At 44.4% G+C, this 21432-nt stretch overlaps 1 protein-coding gene across 1 annotated transcript in view; it reads right to left on the bottom strand.

The window, feature by feature from the left end:
- Positions 1 to 21432, bottom strand: part of RNGTT (RNA guanylyltransferase and 5'-phosphatase) — a 2413358-nt gene that overhangs the window by 1963181 nt on the left and 428745 nt on the right. The window contains exon 5 of the mRNA XM_044066976.1: positions 409 to 484. Coding sequence (XP_043922911.1) covers positions 409 to 484 — 76 coding nt within the window. The remainder of the gene's footprint in view (positions 1 to 408; positions 485 to 21432) is intronic.

Below are 21432 nucleotides of genomic sequence, written 5' to 3' on the forward strand. Positions count from 1 at the left end.
ATGCATCATCAGAAGGTGGACTGGATGACATGGAATTATGAAGTAATTGGACAGTTGTTCAACACTAAGTAAACAGAAACACCAATTTCTTAAACTTAATAAATATAAGTCCACTTTAGTAAATAAAGATGTGGGCATAATTATAACAAAAAACTTTGCACTTGATCTTTAAAGGGATAATAGACTTTACAACAGCCATCAGCATCACTTAAGCAACAATGATGCCCATTTTATTTTGTATTATTTTCTAACACTTTTAAAAATGTCTTCACCTATGTACTGCAGTAGTAACTATCAGCTCAATTCACAGTGTGTTCTTAGCAAAAGTGTTAAGACAAAACAGCTGGATATGAAAATGACATCAACTTTACACAAAGAAACCGCATTTTGAAATACAAACTGCCATACCTCCAATCCATTCTCTCCACAAGATAAGCACAGATAAGAAAGCCAGTTCGATTGAAACCATGTGTACAGTGGACTCCTAGAAATGAAGCAGATGGTTGATTTAATTCTCACATGCTTTGAAAACAAACAAGCAAAACACAAGTGATGATAACAGTCTATGTTTAACAGAAAAACAAAATTAACTACATATACATGGTACATGGCTATGCAAATGGCTGGTTCTCAACATCAAAAGATACACAGGCTAGATTACAGTTATGTCAACAATCAAAGTTAAACATAAAAACACAGTGTTTATAAAACATGGAACACATTTCTGAAAATATTACTGCCATAAATAAAAAAAAAGGTGAGATATTTTACTACAGAATAACGTCTATCATTATAACGTTTCCCAAAAGTTTGTGAATTATATGTAAAATTATTTTTCTAGATGACGTTTTAACATCATGTGTTTAGAAAACTTCTTAACAAGTACTTAAAATGCCTTCATGCATGTTTCAAATTCATATACAACTGGGTGAACTGCAAACATAGAGTCTTCTGGACAGAAAGATCACATTACAGAGAAGCTAGTTTTCTTGCTTATGCATATGGTGTAAAGATCATTCTTACATAACTTGTCATGATGATACAGAATGAAATACCTCTTTATAAGGGTAGGCAAAATAATGCCTTCTTTTCAGCAATTCTTTCATTAAAATAAAGTTATGTACTTACCATAACGTTAGATCTGTGCTGTCTTCATCTGTCTCAGTCTGGGAATTCGGATCAGACAGTCAGTACCTTAGTACCTTCACGCTCTGAAGTTCTGTGTCCTCACCCATAATGCTCTGCCTGCCTGAAGTGCCACAGACTGAGTTTGCCTAAAATAATGCCAAATTTGCTAATGCCCAAGAAATGTAGTATTAAAGCTTATAATAGCAAATGTTTAATAGGGTGAGAATCAACAATGGTTTCAAGATCAGAAGTTGGGCCAGTCTACTAGCTCTACCACTCTATTTCTGGAAATTAAATCAAACTTGTAATACGCAATTAAAGTGTGGGGGTCAGCCTGAGCTGCAGCTGCACAAATATCATCTAAAGATACTCTGGATCACAAAGCAGAAGAAACTGCCACAGATCTTGTGGAATGAGCTCTGGGAGACTCTGGTAAAGATAATCCCAATTTACCACAGACAAGGTTATATAATTAGTCAACGATTTGGCGAATGATGCTGTCTATACACATGTAAGAAGTGTAATATATATATATACATATATATATACATATATATATATATATATATATATATACATATATATATATATATATATATTTATATATATATATATATATACATATATACACATTTGAAAAATTGGGAAAGAAAACTGGAAGACTGATGACCTGGTTAATATTCGACTCAGAAGCTACCTTAGGCAAAAAGGAAGGGTTAGTGCGCATGGTCACCCTGTCTTATAGCTGAAGTAATAACCACAAGAAAAATGACTTTCCATGATAAAAATTTTAGGTTTGCTTTGACCGAAGGTTCAAATGGAGATTGCATTAAGGCCTGAAGTATTATATTCAAATCCCAAGGAGGAGTAGGATCTTTTAATGGAGGTCAAAGCAAAAAGGCTCCCAAGGGCTTGCATAATTTAGAAGAGGTTACTACAGAGTTAGTTTCGCCCATGTAGACATTAGAGATAGCAAATGAATCTAACTGTCAAGAAACAAGCTCCTTCATTAATGACTGAAGCTGAAAACTCAAGGATTGCTGATACAGGCACTGGAAAAGGGTCCAGATCTTTGCTAAGGGCCCAGAAGGCAAATCTCTTCCATTTACTCTTGTAAGTCTTTCTAGTAGAAGCCTTATGGAAACACAACAAAATGTGATGGACCAGGGAGGAGAGCCTTGGCTGTCTAGCAATCAATGGAACTGGAGAATCCATGCGGTCAAGCTTGAAGTCTCTAAGGTCTGGATGAGTCATGCTCGTCAGGTGAGATAGGAAGTCTGGAGTTGGATCCAGAGTCCAGGGTAGATATTGAAGATGAGGCCAGAGGAATGGAAAACAAATCTGACAAGGCCAAAAATGTGCATTGAGGATAAATGCACTCCAACTTAACTACTTTCTGTAGAAACCTGAGAATTAGTGGCAAGGGTGGAAACGCATAAAATGAGACTGGAGGGCCAATCGTGAACTGCAGGATCAGGGATCAGAGCAAAGAACCTGCTGCATTTGTTGTTGAGAGGCAAATAGATTGCAGTATGGCTGGCACCAATGACAACAAATTTTCTCCATACATTGACGTTGAGCAACTATTCATGAAGTATTACAATGGGCCTGCTTAATTTGTCTGCTATCAAGTTGGTTTCCCTAGAATGTGCACTGCTATTAGAAAGCAATTGGAAGAGACTGCCCATTGCCATACTCTCATAGTTTTTCAACTAAGAGGGTAAGATCTTGTTCCCTCTTGTCTGTTGATGTACCAGACTACCGAAAATATTGTCTGTCTGTATCACAACTGCCCCAGATGGGAGAATGTCTTGAATGGCCAGCAACGCTAGTAGGATATCCCTCATCTTCAGGACACTGATATACATCTTGGCCTCTTCGGGAGAAAATGTACATTGGACTGTCCTTCCAAAGTAATGCCCCCCCCCCCCCCACCTGAGGTGTCTGTGGTCACCATGGCCTTGGAAAGGGGAAGAACAAAAGGACAGCCTTCAAGGAGCTGTTTTGAATGAATCCACCATACAATATATCTTTTGTACGCTTGAGTGATCTTGACTGGCATGGACAATGGATGATGTAGAATGGACCATTCAGTCAAGAGTCCAGTGAAGGATTCTCATATGGAATCTGGCCAACATAACATGGGTGATAGCTGCTGCCATGGAACCCAATGCCTGTAATATCAACTGGGTTGGAAGAGATGAATTCTGGATCACTTTCTTGACTTGGGACTGTAGTGTACTTTTCAGACTGGAGGGAAGAGAGGCTGTCTGACTGACTGTATCTAAACTAACACCTATGAACTCTAAACTGTGTGTTGGGGTGAGTTACAACTTGTTGCAATTGACTGTTATTCCTAGAGGAAAACAGAACTGGAGCAAGTAGTCCCTTGTCTGTAGCAGTTGATGCCTGGTTGCAGCAGTATGCAACCAGTCATCTAGATATGGAAATACCTGGAATCCCAGCAGTCTCAAATGAGCTGCTACCACAGTCATGCATTTGGTGAACACCCTGGGGGCTGTGGTGAGAACAAAGGGCAGTTCTCTGAGCTGGTAGTGACTGACTCCCTGCTGGAAGTGTAGGTATTTCCTCGAGCACCTGTTCATTTTAATGTGACAGCACACATCTTGAAGATCCATCAAGCACAGCCAATTGTCTTTGTGCAACAGAGGCAGAATGGACTGCAACATGACTATCCAAAACTTCTTATACTGAACAAGCTGGTTTAACTTGCTTAGATCCAGCACTGGTCTCCATTCCCCTGTCTTCTTTGGCATCAAGCAGAATTTTGAGTTTGTTCCAGACCTCTCTGGTCTGGGGAGACCTCTTGGATGACTCTCTTGCCTAGCATATTTTTTATTTCTAGAGAGGCTGCTTCCCTCTGACTGGGTGGAACATCAGGGATTTTCTTCAAAACTGTGGGAGGGGCTATGGAAAGTGGTACGATATAACTTCTGGATATAATCCTCTACACCCACAAATCTTTTGGGATAGCTAGCCAGGCTCTCTGCTGCAGGGATAAATGACCACCGACTGCTTCCAGAGACAGTCATGCCTCCTTTCAGGAGCGCTGATAGGGTATATCTGAGAAAATCTCTAAAGCCCTGCTTCTGCGGACCACCTCTGCTGGAAGGAAGGCATGTTCTATTCGAGTCCCCCTCTGCCCCTAGGTGAACTACCTCAACATGAATCCTGGAAAGGACCCTGGGATGTCTTAAACTATCTCCTTCTACCACCTTGATGATTCCTGAAGAGCTTTTGAAAGGTAGAAAAAATGTACACCCACTTTCCCTCTTGTTCACACCTGGAGAGCATGTCCTTAACCTTTGGGCCTAACACAGAAGATCCATCAAAAGGGACATTGATGAACGAAGACTTAAATGTTTCTGCAAAATCACAAACACATCCAGGCATGTCTCCCGATGGCTATACCTGAACCCACCTCACATGAGGTATCTTCTGTAGCATGGGAGATCAGCCTCATCAACGCATTTGAGATACATTGGAGGATAGCTAATTGCAAAAAGATTCTGTTTTCATCCTTGGAAGATCTGGACCCAGAAAGAAATTTTTTAGTTCCTCAATCAAATTTCTTTGCAGTCTGGTAAAATGTGCCAAGTAATTCAGTGACCGAAGGGCAAAGGCTGCTGAAGCATAAACATGCTTCCCAAATCTATCCAATGCCCTAGACTATATACTTAAAGGAGTGGACAAAACAACTCTGTTCTGCCAGTTACTTCTTTATCGGTGAAGCCACAACCATGACATCAACTGGTACTCCCTTGCTCCAGTGTGCATGGTCTTTAGGGGGACAAGAATTTTATCCAGTCTTTTAGGTATTGGCTCAATAGTGTCCTGCTCCTTCCATGCCCACTGAGAGACTAAGTCAATGAGCTCATTGTTTGGGGAGTGTCACCCAAGAGGTAGCCGAGCCGGACCAGAAAGCATCTAGGAACACCAATTATTCCTGGGAGGAGGTGTCAGAAGACCAACCACCTTTTTGTTTCAAGAGTTCCAGGATGTCTCCAAAGGAGACATAATTAGGTGGTGATCTGAGGGACTCCTCCCTGAGATTCCTGGGGAGAATCTAAGTGCCTCCTCTTACATGTTGTCTTTTGAGGGACTTCCTCAGTGGGATATTCTGGTGAAGTGTTGGAAGAGATAATGTCCTGATGCACTGACTGGAGGGTCTTTCGGGTCGGCTGCCCGAGTGGAAAAGATGGTCAAGGCTCAGAGCAAACAACAGTATAAGGCAGGGTTGTGTCTGATCTGAGGGGGGCATGTTTCTTCTCTAGCAATGAAGAAAACTCTCTACAACTTCAATGGCAGAACGCCTAAGAGAAACAGTAATCGATGGCTCTGAAGATGGAATTTCTCAGATTGTAAGCTCTTGCAACTCCACCAGCACTCCATCCAAAGAGGGAGTTGGACCCTAAGTAATCCAGTGCCAAGACTCTGAGGGAAAGAGATGGCTCAAAGTTTTGGAGTTGACTCCAAATCACCAGATCTGGCATCTATGCTTCAGTTCCAAGATTCCTCCGGTTCAGAAATACTCGGTGCCAGTCAGCTCAGGGGAACTATAGAAGTCGAAGAGCAAACAGTCTTTAGATCTGAAGTACACACCACCAGGGACCTCAGCTCTTACAGCTGTGAAACAGAAGGGTGGATCAGAGAAGAATATACCAGAAGAGAAGTATACAGATATCTGCTCCCAGGCCCGAAAGGGTTTGGAGATGGGAGAATAATTATCTGTATCTGTGCTCTGAGGAACTTGCTCATCATCCTGTCCATGTCTGCTTCTGAAAGACTTCTGGAGGATTGAAGAGAGAATATGGTGGAAGAAGACCTAGAATCCCTTCGAGGCGAATCCTCTAGGAAGGGAGAAGGAAGCCTGGATGGAATTGGATCTGACAGAAGTGGTGGAGTATGGATCTGAGGAGACTTAGGTTTTTGAGTTGTTGGATTCAAGGCTGGCAGATCAGACTTTTTATGAATCTTAGAGGGAGGTATGCTGTAGGAGCCGAAGTCAATGCAGAGGATCGATATGGAGACCTTTTTCTGGATTCCTTTTCCTTAGAGTATCAACTTCAGCAGAGTTTCTCTGACTTTTGAGAGGGGGTTTGAGCCCCAGTCGCTGAACAGGAAGCTGTACAGGGCAAGAGACCTCAGAGAACTAATTTGCTCCTGTGGTCTGTTAAGGCCCTAGAATTAAAGCCAAAGCAGATGGCACAGTCAACATCAAGATATGCCAGACCCAGGCAACACATACATTCCCTGTGGGCATTCCAGTTGGAAAGCTTGTGCCCACAGGAAATATACTTTTTAAACCCAGAGGGTTTGTCCAACATCTTAAAACCAAGAAAGAATCACCACTAACAACACTCAACTAAACACAAACAATCAACTAGGAAATATTACCCTACAAAAGGTTATAAAAAATATCTATCTCTATACATACATACATATAAATATATATATATATATATATATATATATATATATATATATATGTGTGTGTGTGTATATATATATATATGTATATATATATATATATATATATACACACACACACACACACACATACATACAATACATACATTCATTTTTAAAGAAAGAAGAGAAAAGAAAAAACGACCACCAATGATAGACAGAGTACTCGGAAGAGTACAAAGGGATACGAACAATGGTACCAAAGTTACCAACAACAATGAAAACTGACAAAAAGTGAAAACAGTTAACTACTAACACTGTATTATGCGAGCGAGGAAGAAAGGCAATAGATAAAACTTAATTAACTCACAAGTACCAGCAAAATGGGAAAAATCCAAACATCACTCAAAAAACACTTCAGAGCTAGGAATCCATGTCCGATACCCAAAAGCAGCAGATGAAATCTGAGGTACGTTAGGTTGCGAGGCATTATTGGTAAATTGAGGTGCTCGAGAGTTCTAGAATCCAATCTGGTAGAAGTGGCACAGTCTGATCCTATTCTCTGAGCCAAACCCATCAGTTGAGGAATGATTGAAAATGACAACTTCAGATGAATAGGCACTGCCAGGACCAAAGGCATAGGATGTTCAAGTCTCCAGTAACAGGGGGAGGGAGTGATCACCAAATCCATATGAACATTTAAGAAGGCTCTCATGAGCTGATCCATTTCCTTGATGAGATCTAGCAGACGTGGTGGAAGCCAAGGAAGAAGGCTTGCTGGGTTTGGGTAATTGCAAAGAAAGACTGAATTCTGTAGTGAGATGGCTCCAGAAAACTCTCAAGCTCCAGTATGAAAGCCATAAATGGAGACCGGATCCAACCTGAAGCTAGAGCCGCTGTTACAAAAGTGCATGGAAATTCAGTAGGAACCAGTGAGGCTGGATCCAAGTCTGACACCGAAAAGAATGAAGATCAGAGCCAAGGAAGCACTAGCTCAGACACTTTCAATAAAGCTAGAATCATTGAAGGTCTTAGGGCTTTAGGATCCAGTTGGCCCTCTAAAGGCGACCAAAAGTGCCTTTTCCTGTCTCTCTCTTTTACTTTTAACTTTTTCCCCCTCATCATATTTTCTTTCCCTCTTTTGTTTCTCTGACTATCTTTTTCTCCTCTAATTTCAATGGAGATGATGCATCTGGAGAAGGAGCGGCAGTTGTTGAAGCAGCCAGTAGGAATCCTTTCGTAACTAACCTAGCCCAGCAATCAGCTCAGGCTTGTGACCCAAAGGCTGAACAAGCTTGGCAGTCAACGCTTAAATGTTCATTAGCAAGACAGTATACACACTTGTGTATTTCCTGGGGGGAGGGGGACAGCTTGTGCCCACACATTTCTTAAATCCCTAGGTTTTATGCATGACCGTTCAGCAAGGAGAGTACCATCAGTACGGCAACCAACAGACTAATAAAAAAAATCTACTTGTTGAGGGTAAAGTACAATAAAACACTAAGTAGGGAAAAGAAAGTACCCACGAGAAGAAAACCTGAAAGAAGACAGAATATTTTTATTTTAATTTTTAATCTGAGGAGAAAAGGGAGGAAAGGAAATCCCATGAAAAGGGCAACATTTTTTACACAGAAATACTAGACACTAACCAAGATAGTCGCACCTAATTATCTAAGCTGACAAATAACAAAGGGAGAGGAGAAAGGCTAAAATGAGCCAAAAAAAAAAATTTGACTTATCTCTGCAGAGCCTTGTCAAGTGTGTCTGTCACTGAAAGCAGCAAATGAGATATGAGGAGCTTCAGGCAAGCAGGGTATTGTGGAGAAGAGGCAGAGCTTCAGAGTACGAAGAGTCTAAGGCTGCCAGCTGTCGGATCCAACTGGATCTGAATACCGAAAGGTTGAGGCAGATGGAAAATACATCAGACTCTGTGGTTTCTAAAACAGATACCAAAACAAACAAACAAACAAAAAAAATAAGAAGTTATGTACCTACCTTAACGTTCCATGTTAGTTGTCTTCTCTCGCCTTCTTTCTTGCTTGATGGGTTCGGAGCCGATCCTCGGCTCCGACTCGGCACTTGCTTTAGCTCGAGAACTCCTTTTACCAGCTCGAGGCAGCCCCATATCCCATGATGCAAGGCAGGAAGTACCCAGATCTCGTTTGTTGACAAAAGGGCAATAACACCAAGCATAAAATACTTCCCAAAGGAAGAAGAAACTTACAGATGGAAAAAGGACCAGGTCTGAATGGTCTTTAGCATAATAGTTTCTTATACAAGGTCTGTCCAGGCCAGGGGGAAGGAGGGAGGGTCGCAAGAAAGAAGGCGAGAGAAGACAACTAACATGGAACGTTATGGTAGGTACATAACTTCTTAATGTTAAGTTGTCAATCTCGCCTTCATTCTTGCTTGATGGGACCGCCCTAGCACCTCTATCCTGGGTGGCTCAATGGAACAAACTCTTGAGGACTGTAGAGCCAAAACTGGCTCTGTCCCTGGAGGCCAAGTCCAATTTGTAATGGGAAACAAAAGTGTGAGGAGTGGCCCAAGTGGCGCTGCACAAATAGTGTCCAAAGGCAGTCTAGCTTGAAAAGCTGTAGAAGTAGCTAAACTCCTAGTTGAATGTGCTTTAGGTTTTGAGCACAGCTGTTTTCCCCTGATCGTATAAATTTCAGTGATGACTGAAGAAAGCCATCTGGACAAAGTCACTTTAGAAACAGGTAGGCCTTTTTTATTATCCGCATAGGAAACAAAAAGTTGATCAGATTTTCTAAATTTTTGTTCTGTCCAAATAATATCTGAGCTGACGGTGGGCGTCAAGATAATGTAGCTTTTGTTCAGCTCTATCTGAATAGTTAGGAAAAATACGGGAGATCAATGGATTGATTCAGATTGTTTTTGAAGCGACCTTGGGTAAAAAGGATGGATTAGTTCTCAAGGATACTCTGTCTTTGTGAAAAATCAAATAGGGGGTCGAACTGAAAGAGCATGAAGTTCAGACACCCTCCTGGCAGATGTAATAGCCACTAGGAATAACGTTTTCCAAGAAAGATATTTCAGGGAACAAGAAACAGCTGGCTCGAAGGGGAAGAATCAAGGATGTCAGCACTAAATTTAGATCCCACTGAGGAGGAGGATTCCTGATTGGAGGCTTTAGTAGGAAAATTCCTTTCAAGAAGGCCCTGCAGAGCCTATGGGACATAATATTATGATCTGCTATCCCGACATGAAAATTAGAAATAGCAGCCAACTGAACTCTGACTGTTGAAGAAGAGGAGCCTGCATGAAAAATCTCTGCTAAGAAGTCCAGAACTGCCTGAACAGGGGCAGTAAAAGGATCAATATTTTGGGCCTTAGCCCAATAAGAGAAACGTTTCCATTTGCTTGTGTAAATCCTCCTGGTAGAGGATTTTAGTGGAGCTACTATGATATCTCTAACTGTGTTAGAGATCAAAGGAAGCCTGGCTAAGGAAGGAAGTGGAGCAACCATGCTGTGAGGTTGAGAGAAGGGATTGACCGGTGCAGCTGACCGGATTGGTGAATCAGTAGATCTGGCACTGGGTCCAGATGCCACGGCTGCACCAAAAGGTGACGATGGAGGAACGGGAACCAAACTTGTCGAGGCCAGTAAGGGGCAATGAGAATCAATTTGGCTCTCAAAATGGTAGCTTTCTGGATCACCTGAGGGATCAGAGGAAATGGAGCGAAGGCATAAAGAAGTCCCTGGGGCCAATCCTGGGTCAGAGCGTCTCTGGGGATGGCCTGATAGAGGGAAGAGGCTGAAGAAGTCTGGACATTTGCTGTTCTGGGGAGTAGCAAAAAGATCGCAACATGGACGACCCCATTCCAGAAAAATCTCTTCCGCTATGGATTGCTTGAGAGACCACTCGTGAGGCATGAGAATAGCTCTGCTCAATCTGTCCGCTATAATGTTGGTTTTCCCAGGGATATGCGTTGCTACCAGAAACCGATGAGAGGAGATCGCCCATTGCCATAGTCTGAGCGCTTCTCGACACAAGGGGTAGGACTTGGTTCCGCCCTGTTTGTTGATATACCAAACTACAGACATGTTGTCTGTGAGGACTGCAATTGTCCCTACGGGAAGAAAGTCGTTGAGGGCTTGCAGCGTTAAAAGCACTGCTCTCATCTCGAGGACATTTATGTGCAGATGGTACTTGAACGGTTGCCACGTCCCATGAACCATCCTGCCCTGCTAATGACCCCCACCCGATCAGGGAGGCATCCGTGGTGACAGTGGCTATCGGGGACGGAGGTACAAAGCACCTGCCTTGGTGAACCTGAGACGATGTGATCCACCAAGCAAGATGTTCTTTGCATGTTTGTGTCACCAGAATCTGGTGACGCATTGGGAGTTGCTGGTATGACCACTGTGTGAACAGCATCCACTGAAGGAGGCGCATGTAGAATCGAGCCAGGGAAGAAGAGTAATGGCCGCAGCCATGAGACCTAATACCTTTAGAACCATTCTGGCCTGTACCTTCTTGCTGGCCAGAATGATCCTGACATGAGTCTGAATGTCTGAAACTCTTTGTTCTGTAAGGGTAGCTGACATCCGAACAGTGTTTAAGTTTGCCTATGAAGGTAATAGACTGGCAGGGCGATAAGAATGACTTTTCGAAGTTGACTGAGATGCCCAAATGAGAACAAAGGTCTATTGTGTAATCCCTGGCTTGTATAAGCTGATGCCTGGTGGTGGCTGACAGGAGCCAGTCGTCGAGATACGGAAACACCTGGAATCCTTGACGTCTCAGGTGAGCCGTGACCACTGCCATGCATTTGGTGAACACTCTGGGGGCTGTAGTGAGACCAAAGGGCAGGGCTCTGAACTGGAAATGACTGGACCCCAGCCGAAAGCGGAGAAATCTCCTGGAGCGTCTGTGAATTTTGATGTGATAGTACGCATCCTGAAGATCTATTGAGCACATCCAGTTGTCCTTCTGTAAGAAGGGCAGAATTGACTGAAGAGTGACCATTCGAATCTTGTCTTCCTCACAGACTTGTTGAGTCTGCTGAGATCCAATATTGGTCTCCAGTCTCCCGTCTTTTGGGGACCAAAAGAACCTTGAGTAGATTCCGGCTCTGAATGGTCTATTGTAACTGGCTGAATGGCACTTTTGCAGTAGTTTTGCGATTTCTAACTCTGCAATGTCCCTTAGACCGGTGGTACATCTGGAAGGGAACTTGAGGGAAGGGACTTTCCTCGAAAGGAATTATGTAACCCTTGGATATGATCGACTGTACCCATCTGTCTTGAGTGAGGGAATGCCAGGCTTCTGGGTACAGTGATAATCTTCCCGACTGCCTCCAAGGAGGGACAGCCGGGCAACACCTCAGGGATGCTGAAAAGGCTTCTCAGGAAGAGACTCCTGTTGCCCTGGTTCTTGGACCCCTCTGCCTCTAGAGCGGCGTCTGTTGTTGTTACCCCTCTGCCTCTAGGGGTAAACTGTCCACGTGTATCCGGCGTGACTCCTTGGGATTTATGGAACCACATCTTCCCACCCTTCTGTCCTTTGGGATAAGGCCTAGAAGGGGTGGAAAAACGGACTCCAACAGCAGAAAGAGTCTTGCCGTCCTGCTCACACCTGGTCAAGGTCTCCTTCACCTGAGGGCCAAACAAAGCTGACCCATCAAAGGGAGAATTTGTGAAGGACGCCTTAAAGGGATCCGCAAAATCACATAGCCGCATCCAGGCTTGGCGTTTAAGGGCCACACCTGTGCCTGCGGCTCTACTCGCTCCATCCGCAGCATAAGATATTAGCCGCATGGAGGAGTTAGCAATGGAATTGAGGGTTCCTAGCTGCGAAGCAATCTTTTCTTGGGCCCCTGCAGCTGTAGGATCCTGAACTACTTCTCCCAGCTCCTTCAGGATATCTCTCTGGAGTCTGGTGAAGTGACAAAGATAATTCAGCGAACGCATAGCAAAGGTCGCTGAGGAAAACATCCGCTTACCGTACCTATCCATGGTCCTAGAGTCCTTATTAGGAGGATGGACGGGCACGGAAGGATCTGCAAGTTCCTTTTGGTGGCCGCAGCCACCACCATGGCATCAGCGGGCACACCTTTGGTAAGGAATTGTTTGTCACTAGGGGCAGTGATAAATTTAGAAGGCCTCCTAGGGACTGGCTCTACAGAGTCAGGAGCTGTCCACGCCTTCGTGCAATAACCTGCATAAGGGGTCGAAGGCGGAGACACCCAGGAGGTGGAGGGCCGAGATCCAAGCGCCTCTAGGTATACTGACTCATCCTCAGAGGGATTGTTGGTGGGCCAGTTTCCCTCTGTTTCAGAAGTTCTAGGATGTCTGAGAAGGAGACATCCTCAGAGGGGATCTAGGGATCCCTCTGACTCATCAAAGTCAGTATCCAAGTGACAGACTCAGGAGTCTACATGCTTCCTCTTACAAGTCCTCTTCCTAGGAGGATCTCCCGAAACATCAGGAGAATCCTCGGAAGAGGGGAAATTCCCAATGGGGAAACCTGAGGCGGAGGATCTCTGGGTCCTGTAGCAAGAGAAGTGGCAGAGATGTCAACAGGTACAATAGAGGGAGGAGCTACGGGAAGAGACTGCTGACTGGTACCAGTGGCCAGTACACTCTTCATCACCTCGAATGCTCCCTCCCAGGCAGGTCCGAGAGAACCCGCTCCAAGAGCTAGGAACTCCAGGGCCACCGAAAGGAAGTCTCGAGGCAGATGTCGGAGCCGAGCTCACCAAGGCCGAGGCTCCAAGGGAAGAGCGGGCTCGGACAAGGGTCCGATGCCACTCACCCCTCGGAGGAGACCATGGAAGCCCGACCACGAATCCCTCTAAGGAAGAGGAGATAAGAGTAGGGGCTGAAGGGACAGAAGGAGGTATCCGTCCTCCAGCCGTAGCAGTAACCATGCCCGAAGACTCCAACTCCAAACTCTGGGGTAGAGTCGAAGGAGGAACAGTAACGGGGTGTGGACCAACAGTCGTCTGCTGAGACGGACTGTGTAGCATTTGGGCCTGTACCTGTGACTTGAGCAATCTACTGACCACTCTCTCTAGGTCATGATCTGACAACCTGGATGACCTTGAAGATCGGCTCCGATGGCTCCGCTCCGATAGAAGAGGTGAAGCCGAGCCGAAAGTATCGGCTCGAAGAAAGGAAACCTCGCCCTCTTCCTGGAATGGGCCAGCGAAGCCGATACTACTGATCCTGTTGGCACCGATTTCGGAGCCGGCAGAACGTCTCGATGTATCGGCTCCAGCCGGAGCAGATACAGCCGTACCAGTAATGGTGTCGGAGCCGATCGAGCCGACACGATGCCTGTGCCACATGGGTGTCGGAGCCGATCGGAGCCGACACCGATGCCCGTCTGCGTGGGTGTCGGAGCCGATCGGAGCCGACACCACAGTGGTCAGCAGATTCGGCACCGATAGCCATCGGCCAAAGCTTTGTGGATTCAGAATCGGCTCCAGCCGAGCCGATCTCGACTCTATACGGTCGGAGCCGAGGCCGCAGGCTTAGAAACAGAAGCCTGGGCCTTGGCAGTTTTGGTTGATTTTTGTGGAGCCGACTTAGCCGGAGAGCCCTCCGGCAAGAAGACCCCTGAGAATCAACTTATTGCGTCTCTCCTGCAGGACTCTCTGGCTGAAGGAGTGACAAATAGCACAGGAGTCCTGCAGGTGAAGAGGGCCCAAACAGTACAGGCAAGAAGTGTGACCGTCTGTCAGAGACATCTTCTGACAGCACGAGTCACACTTCTTAAAACCTGAAACCCTCTCCTTAGACATGGTGCCTAAAACACAACACACACACACACCAGTCAAAATAAATTAAACTAATACCAAAAGGTATTTAGTAAAAAACACCAACACACACACCCTAACAGGGGGGGGAAGGGATAGGGAAAATTGACTGACTAAAAATTAAAAGAGACAGGGATTTCTGTCAGAAAAAGGTTAAAATTAAAAATAAACTATCAAAAATTAGTTTTAACTAAAAAAGGGGCTTAAATATCACAAAAGTGAATTACTTACCAGGAGCTGGTAAAGAGAAGACCTCCCAAGCGAAGCGGCAAACGAGATCTGGGTACTTCCTGCCTTGCATCATGGGATATGGGGCTGCCTCGAGCTGGTAAAAGGAGTTCTCGAGCTAAAGCAAGTGCAGAGTCGGAGCCGAGGGATCGGCTCCGAACCCATCAAGCAAGAATGAAGGTGAGATTGACAACTTAACATTATCTATTTCATCAGCATCATTGCACCAAATGTAATTCTGTGGAAGGCTACAGCCTGCCCCTATTTTTTCCAATCTGACAAGAAATGTTATTAAAAGCCATTTTCAGTATTAGTAAACTGGCCCAAAAACAAACTGCACTGGTCCATACAGTAATGTTTGAAATTCATCTTTACAAGTCCATCCCTAAGATGGTCTCTTCTCGGTGCTTGAATGCATCTCTAAAAAACAAAAAAATATATATCTTTGTTTTCCTGCCTTTACTGTGCCAGAATAGTCATGAATTCAGGTTTTGCTGTATTCTGGACTTCTGTACAAGTTCCTGTGTTGCCCATATCCTTACTTGGATAGGAGGAAGCTTCTCTGTTCACCAGTGAGAGTGGGGAGCTTTGAGCAGCCCATCTGTCCCTGGAGGAGTGGTCTCAGCCCAGTAACTAGTTGTTTATTGGCCGTTTTGGGCTATTTCCTAGCTCTTTCAAGTCCCCTGCTTTAAAACCCGCTTTGGCGTGGTTTTTGCTCTTGTTCCAACTCAGCCAAGCTCCTCATGGTCCTGCAGAGCAGTGCTAGCAGCAGAGAGACGAAAAAGAGTGACTGCTACCTGATTAAGTATTTCTTTGCTACCTTTACATTAGCGACTGCATTTTCTCGCCAAAAAGCGAGTTTGTGACTGCTGTAATACCTTAACAAGCTTGTTATTGCATTTTTTGTTTACCTGCAATAAAGTCATTGTTGTTGTTTGATTTAACTGTTAAGGCTACCCACTCAAGTGCGCTAGCCTGTGCAAAGCAGTTACTGTGTTTTTCTGCCTCTGATACTGTCCTAAAAAAAAGAAAAAAAAAACCCCCAAAAAATATATCTCTGTTTTCCTTCCTTTACTGTGCTAGAATAGTCCTGAATTCAGGTTTTGCTGTATTCTGGACTTCTGTACAAGTTCCTATGTTGCCCATATCCTTACTTGGATAGGAGGAAGCTTCTCTGTTCACCAGAGTGGGGAGCTTTGAGCAGTCTATATGTCCCTGGAGGAGTGGTCTCAGCCCAGTAACTAGTTGTTTATTGGCCGTTTTGGGCCATTTCCTAGCTCTTTCAAGCCCCCTGCTGTAAAACCCGCTGTAGCGCGGCTTTGCACGATTTTGTGCAGATCGCAGCATCAGGCAGCACCGCTTAAACGGTTTTAAACTATTTCCGGCTCCACAAAGTCTGCTCTTCACTTTTTCCCTTAGAACTGCTCTAAATCTCAAAAAAAGCACTCTATTTTCTTTCTAAAAGCCCGGCACTTGCTCGTACAAGTAATCCTACAGGTAAACACTAATAAACTTAAGCACTACACCATCTTATACACCTTTTAAGTACTTGCTCCCTATTGGTCCTTTCTGATCAGTCATTAAGTAGTTTCCTATACTTTTCAAGCATGTCCAAAGGCCAGTTTCGAGTTTACTCCCCAGTCCAGCTGGTGAATCTGGGAATCTTGAGGCAATGTTACAACTGCCTTATGTACACAGACCACCCTCTCCTCCTCCCAACAAGCTCAAACATATGTGAGAGATGCAACTATATAGCCAAACTGGAGGATGAGCTCTCTCAACCCAGTACTGGCACAGCCGGTCAGGAGGAAAAGGTTACCACACACACCACAAATCCAGTCTCACATAGACCCATCGCATCAGCAAACCACACACAAACACACAAAAACATACTCGGAGGCTCTAAACAAAAATCTGCCTAAGCAGCAGAGACATCCAAGCAACCCCCTACCATGCAAAAATACCCATGTAACACATAACTCACAAAGTCAGTGTGCCACACAGTCACAGCCCTTAAGGCTAAACAACACACCGAATACACTTGTAATAGGAGACTCTATTGCCAGACACAGACGTCCCACTCACCAGACTGAATAAGGAGAAGGTCACTGTAAGCTGCCTATCAGGTGCCAGGATCCACCATATAACACATGCACTCAGGTCACTCCAAAGCAAGTACAAATATGACTCCATCATTGTCCATGCTGGTGTGAATGACCTGAGATGTACCTCCCTGGACTACATGAAAAGTGACATAGAGGAGCTCTCTGATCATGTAGCCCAGGCCGGTATGACCCTGACCTTGAGTAGCATCTTGCCCTCACCAAGAATGATGCCATGGTATAAAGACAAAATGATCAATTTTAACAATTGGCTGAAGTATTGGTGTCATTCAAAGGGGATCCAGTGTCTGTCAGCCTGGGGTGACATGCTCGACAAGCCACGTTGCTTCGCAAGGGATGGCTTGCACCTGTCACCCCTAGGTTTTTGAATACTGGCAAAGGCTCTTGCCTCCCCCATAGTGCCTTTTTTAGGCAAGGCTCAAAAGACATACCCACCTCCATAGACAACACAAAGAAAAAACTAAGGGTAATGCTGCTCAACGCCAGAAGTCTAAACCTCAAGATGCACGCACTCGAGACTCTCCTCAGTATGGAGAATATCGATATCTGTGCAGTAACAGAAACCTGGTTCAAGGCTCCCGAAAGCACCCCAGCACTACCAGGTTATACTTCATACCATGCTTTTCGGCCACAAAACTCGGACCGAACCACAAAAGGAGGGGGAGTATCCATATACATCAAAGATACCCACACCTCCAGGTTAGTGGCACTGCACGAAGCATCAGAGACCATCCATGTGCAACTAACAGTGGGCAAAACTGCCTTTCAGTTTGTAGCCTGCTACAGACCACCCTCCCAAACACAGGAACCCCACTCGGCTTTCCTGAGAACACTGGAAAATATGAAGGTCCCTCCAAACACCATTATATTGGGTGACTTCAACTACCCAAACATTGATTGGGAAAACTACTCAATCCCAAATACCCTCGCCCAACAGTTCCTAGAATTTATAAACTCAAATGCTATGGAACAACTGGTCACCACTCCCACAAGAGGAGAAAATGTATTGGACCTGGTCATCACCAACATGGGGTCTCTATGTTCTACACCAGAGGTATACCCCTCATTGGTAAGATCAGACCATAAATTAATCTCACTGGATATCCATATTCCGTCCCCACCCCCAGCCAAGGAAACCACGGTGAAGAACTTCTCAAAAGCAAACTTCACACTTCTCAAAACTGAGGTGGAATCTTTCAAAGGCCCCGGGCCAGTGGAAACTACGTCCCAAAATGCAGAATCCTACAAAAGCATTCTATGGACCTACAGGAATGCATGGAGCATGCTATCCCAAATAAAACCAAGACTCACTCCTCCAAGGGCAGGAGACCAGTCTGGTGGACCCCGGCCATAAATAAGCTATATAACAGAAGGAGGAAGCTACTACATGGTAGAGCAAAATCTCAAAAAGGGAAGGCGTCTCTGATCAGTAATAGCAAGAAACTACGATCCCTCATAAAATCATCTAAGGCAAGCTTTGAAAGAAAAATTGCACAAGACACTAAGGATAATCACAAGGCCTTCTTTAGTTATGTCAGGAACCTGGGAGGCAACTCCCAGATATGCTCTGAGTTAGTGCAAAATGACAAAAAATACACTGAACCCACAGACATTGCCAACATCTTGGCAGAAAGGTTCAATGCAAACCCCCCCCTTCCCCTCCAAAAGAGCAAATGTCTATCCCAACAGAATGTAGCCTCCCTGTGATCACAGATGCACAGGGGAGAGCTGCCCTCTCCAAAGCAAAAAACACAGCATCAATGGGACCAGACGGTGTCCCGGGCTGCGTCTTACATGAGCTCCAAGAATAATTAAACCCTCACTTAAAGACACTGTTCAATCTCAACCTTACTACAGGATATGTACCCAAGGAATGGCGTACAGCAACAGTGGTCCCGCTCCACAAAGGTGGTGCCACAACGGACCCCAGAAACTATCGCCCTATACGCCTGACCAGCCTGGTCTGCAAGGCTATGGAGCGTATCATCATGGAAATCATAAACAAGGACATTGGGAACCTCCAGACACTGGATCCTACCCAATTCGGCTTTGTTAAGGGCAGATCTTGCCTCTTGAATCTGGTCAACTTCTTTGAAACTGTTACCAAAGCCATAGATGAAGGGAAGGTAGTCCACACAGCCTACCTGGACCTCGCAAAAGCCTTCAACACAATACCCCCACTCGGGCATCATAAATAAGCTCAACAGCTTAAATATCAACCCCTATGTCACAAGATAGGTTGCTAACTGGCTCAGGGACAGAACCCACATGGTCAGAATTGCAGGTGCCATGTCAGACTCTAAACCAGTTACAAGTGGCGTCCCACAAGGCTCAGTCCTGGGACCTCTCTTGTTCGGTATATATTTCTCCGAGGTACAGGCTAACACGGGTGGACTATGGCTGACAAAGTTCGCAGACGAATGCAAACTGGGTGCCATAATCGACTCTCCGGCTGACATGAGCATCCTCCAAAAGGGTCTCACGGAGACTGATAACTGGTGCCAGAGCCATGGCCTAAAGCTAAATGCCAAAAAGTGCATTGTAATCCCCTTTGGGAAAAACAAAGTGCCCACAAATTACCACATAGGTGGTAATCCATTAAGTACGGAAGAAGTAATTGGGACTTGGGGACCCAAGTAGATAATAATCTCTCCTTTGACAATCACGTTGCCAAAGTAGTTAGAAAGACCTTCTATATAGCCCACCTTATCACGAAAGGGTTCACATCTAGATCAAGAGAGGTCATTGTGCCCCTCTACTCATCACTTATCAGGCCCATAATTGAATACAATGCCCTATTTGGGATGTACCTTACCCGACACCTGCAGCAACTGGAAAGACCCCAAAAGTACCTCACCAAGAGGATCAAGGGACTCAAACAGATGCCCAATGCACTTCGGCTAAAGAAACTCCAGCTCTACTCAGTTACGTACCGCCTACTCAGAGCCGATCTGTGTCTGACGTATAAAGCCATGTCTAACCCAGAATTAATGGACATGCTCCACCTCAAGAAATCCAAATCCCTTAGAGCTACACGCTCCAGGGACTTGAACCTCAGCACATAAATAAATAGAACATGCTGGAGGGACAGATTCATATCCCAGAGGCTCCCCTCACTCTGGAACAAAATCACAATCCATGTTAGGCAGAGCCCCTCACTGACCCTATTCAAGAGAAATCTTGATGAGTGGATGGGAGACCGTAAGTTTACCCCTGGGATCTCTTCTGTGTCCTTGCTAGACAGAGGTACAGTAAACTAACCTTAATATGGCTACCTTCTGTGACCTAATATACAGAGGCACAGTCAACTAATCTAAAAGGGTGGCGAAAGCCAAACACACTCTGGCTAGGCTTATAAGTGCCCTAGGGCAGACAGCCTAGTATCAACCTATGAACCTACCCAAGATGAAAACTGTGTGGCTTCACCAAGCTTTCCAAGTGTTGTAACTTGTTTTAGGCAAGGATTTAAAAAGTACACCTGTTGGGATATTAGCAAAAACTGTACATCTTCTGAGAAAGAGGATCTTACAGCAGTACTGCAACTGGAAGAACTCCTCAAAAGACCCTAAACTATTTGACAGAAAAACCTGCAGCTCACAGTTAGCAATACAACAATATAATACTGCACTTATACATGAACTATATGTAGCACACACACTGACACAATTCTGTTCTAAATTTATGAAAAATGCAAGTTTGTTAGACACCCTTTTGACTTAAAGATGTTTAACAAAATTTTATTAAGAAGCTTTTAGTGTTGTCAAGCTCTAGTCTCATGCTGCAGTGTAACTGCTGTCAGTGCTGGCAACCGCAGAACAGCAATGAGAAGCTAATATAGGTTTAAAAGATGAATTAAATTTGCTGCTATGCAAAAAAAAAAAAAAAAAGTTTAGCAAAATGAGCTAATAGCTTCTAAAGCCTAAGGACACTTAGCCTCTGGCCGCTCTGTGAGGCAGAACTAAGAGTTTTATGGCTTTTTTGTTCTCCAAAACTTTTTTCTTATTCTTGTGACTGCAATCAGACTAGCTAAAGTTTAATGTACAACAAAGAATTATGATCAGGTATTTTAAATCATAATTTGGTTGTGTGTTTTTGACACAGATGTCAACATTCAATTCTTGAGCTTCAGTTCACTCGTTTCCTCTGTCAAGGTGCATATTCTTAATATCATTGTCTCAAAACACATAACTTGGTTATGGACTGATACCCAATCATAATCCTGCATATAACTTACAGCAGCTAAGGTATAAACAAAAGTAGTCATATACTTATTGCAGTAAAAGTCTCACCCATGAAGTCCACTGTTACTGTGGGCTCCTTACATAAAAGCACCACTGTCAATGGCGCAACAGATAGAACAGTTAGTTGCCTTTGGTACAGAAAGCAAGCTGTGGGTTCTCATCATATCAGGTAGATCAACTGTTGAAAATGCAGTGTAACAGAAGGCGGATATTGCAATCCTGACTATACTGCCCTTCAGATGGGATGTTAAACTAAGAATCCATCTGCCTGACATGATGATAGTCCAAGTGGATGTAAAAGATCCCACAGCACTTACTGAAAAGAGACAAACTTCCCTGATGCCCTGGTCAAATCTCTTAGTAGTATAAATACCTCACCTCTCCCCTGAAAAAAGGCTACTAACCTAGTGGGACTAACCCGAACAAAGGAAAACTAAACAAACACATACCTTCTAGTTACTGCAGTATATGTCATCATCATCATCAGGAACCAC

The sequence above is a fragment of the Protopterus annectens genome, chromosome 1.part0, assembly GCF_019279795.1.
Source record: "Protopterus annectens isolate FY-2018-M chromosome 1.part0, PAN1.0, whole genome shotgun sequence".
Lineage (NCBI taxonomy): Eukaryota > Metazoa > Chordata > Ceratodontiformes > Protopteridae > Protopterus > Protopterus annectens.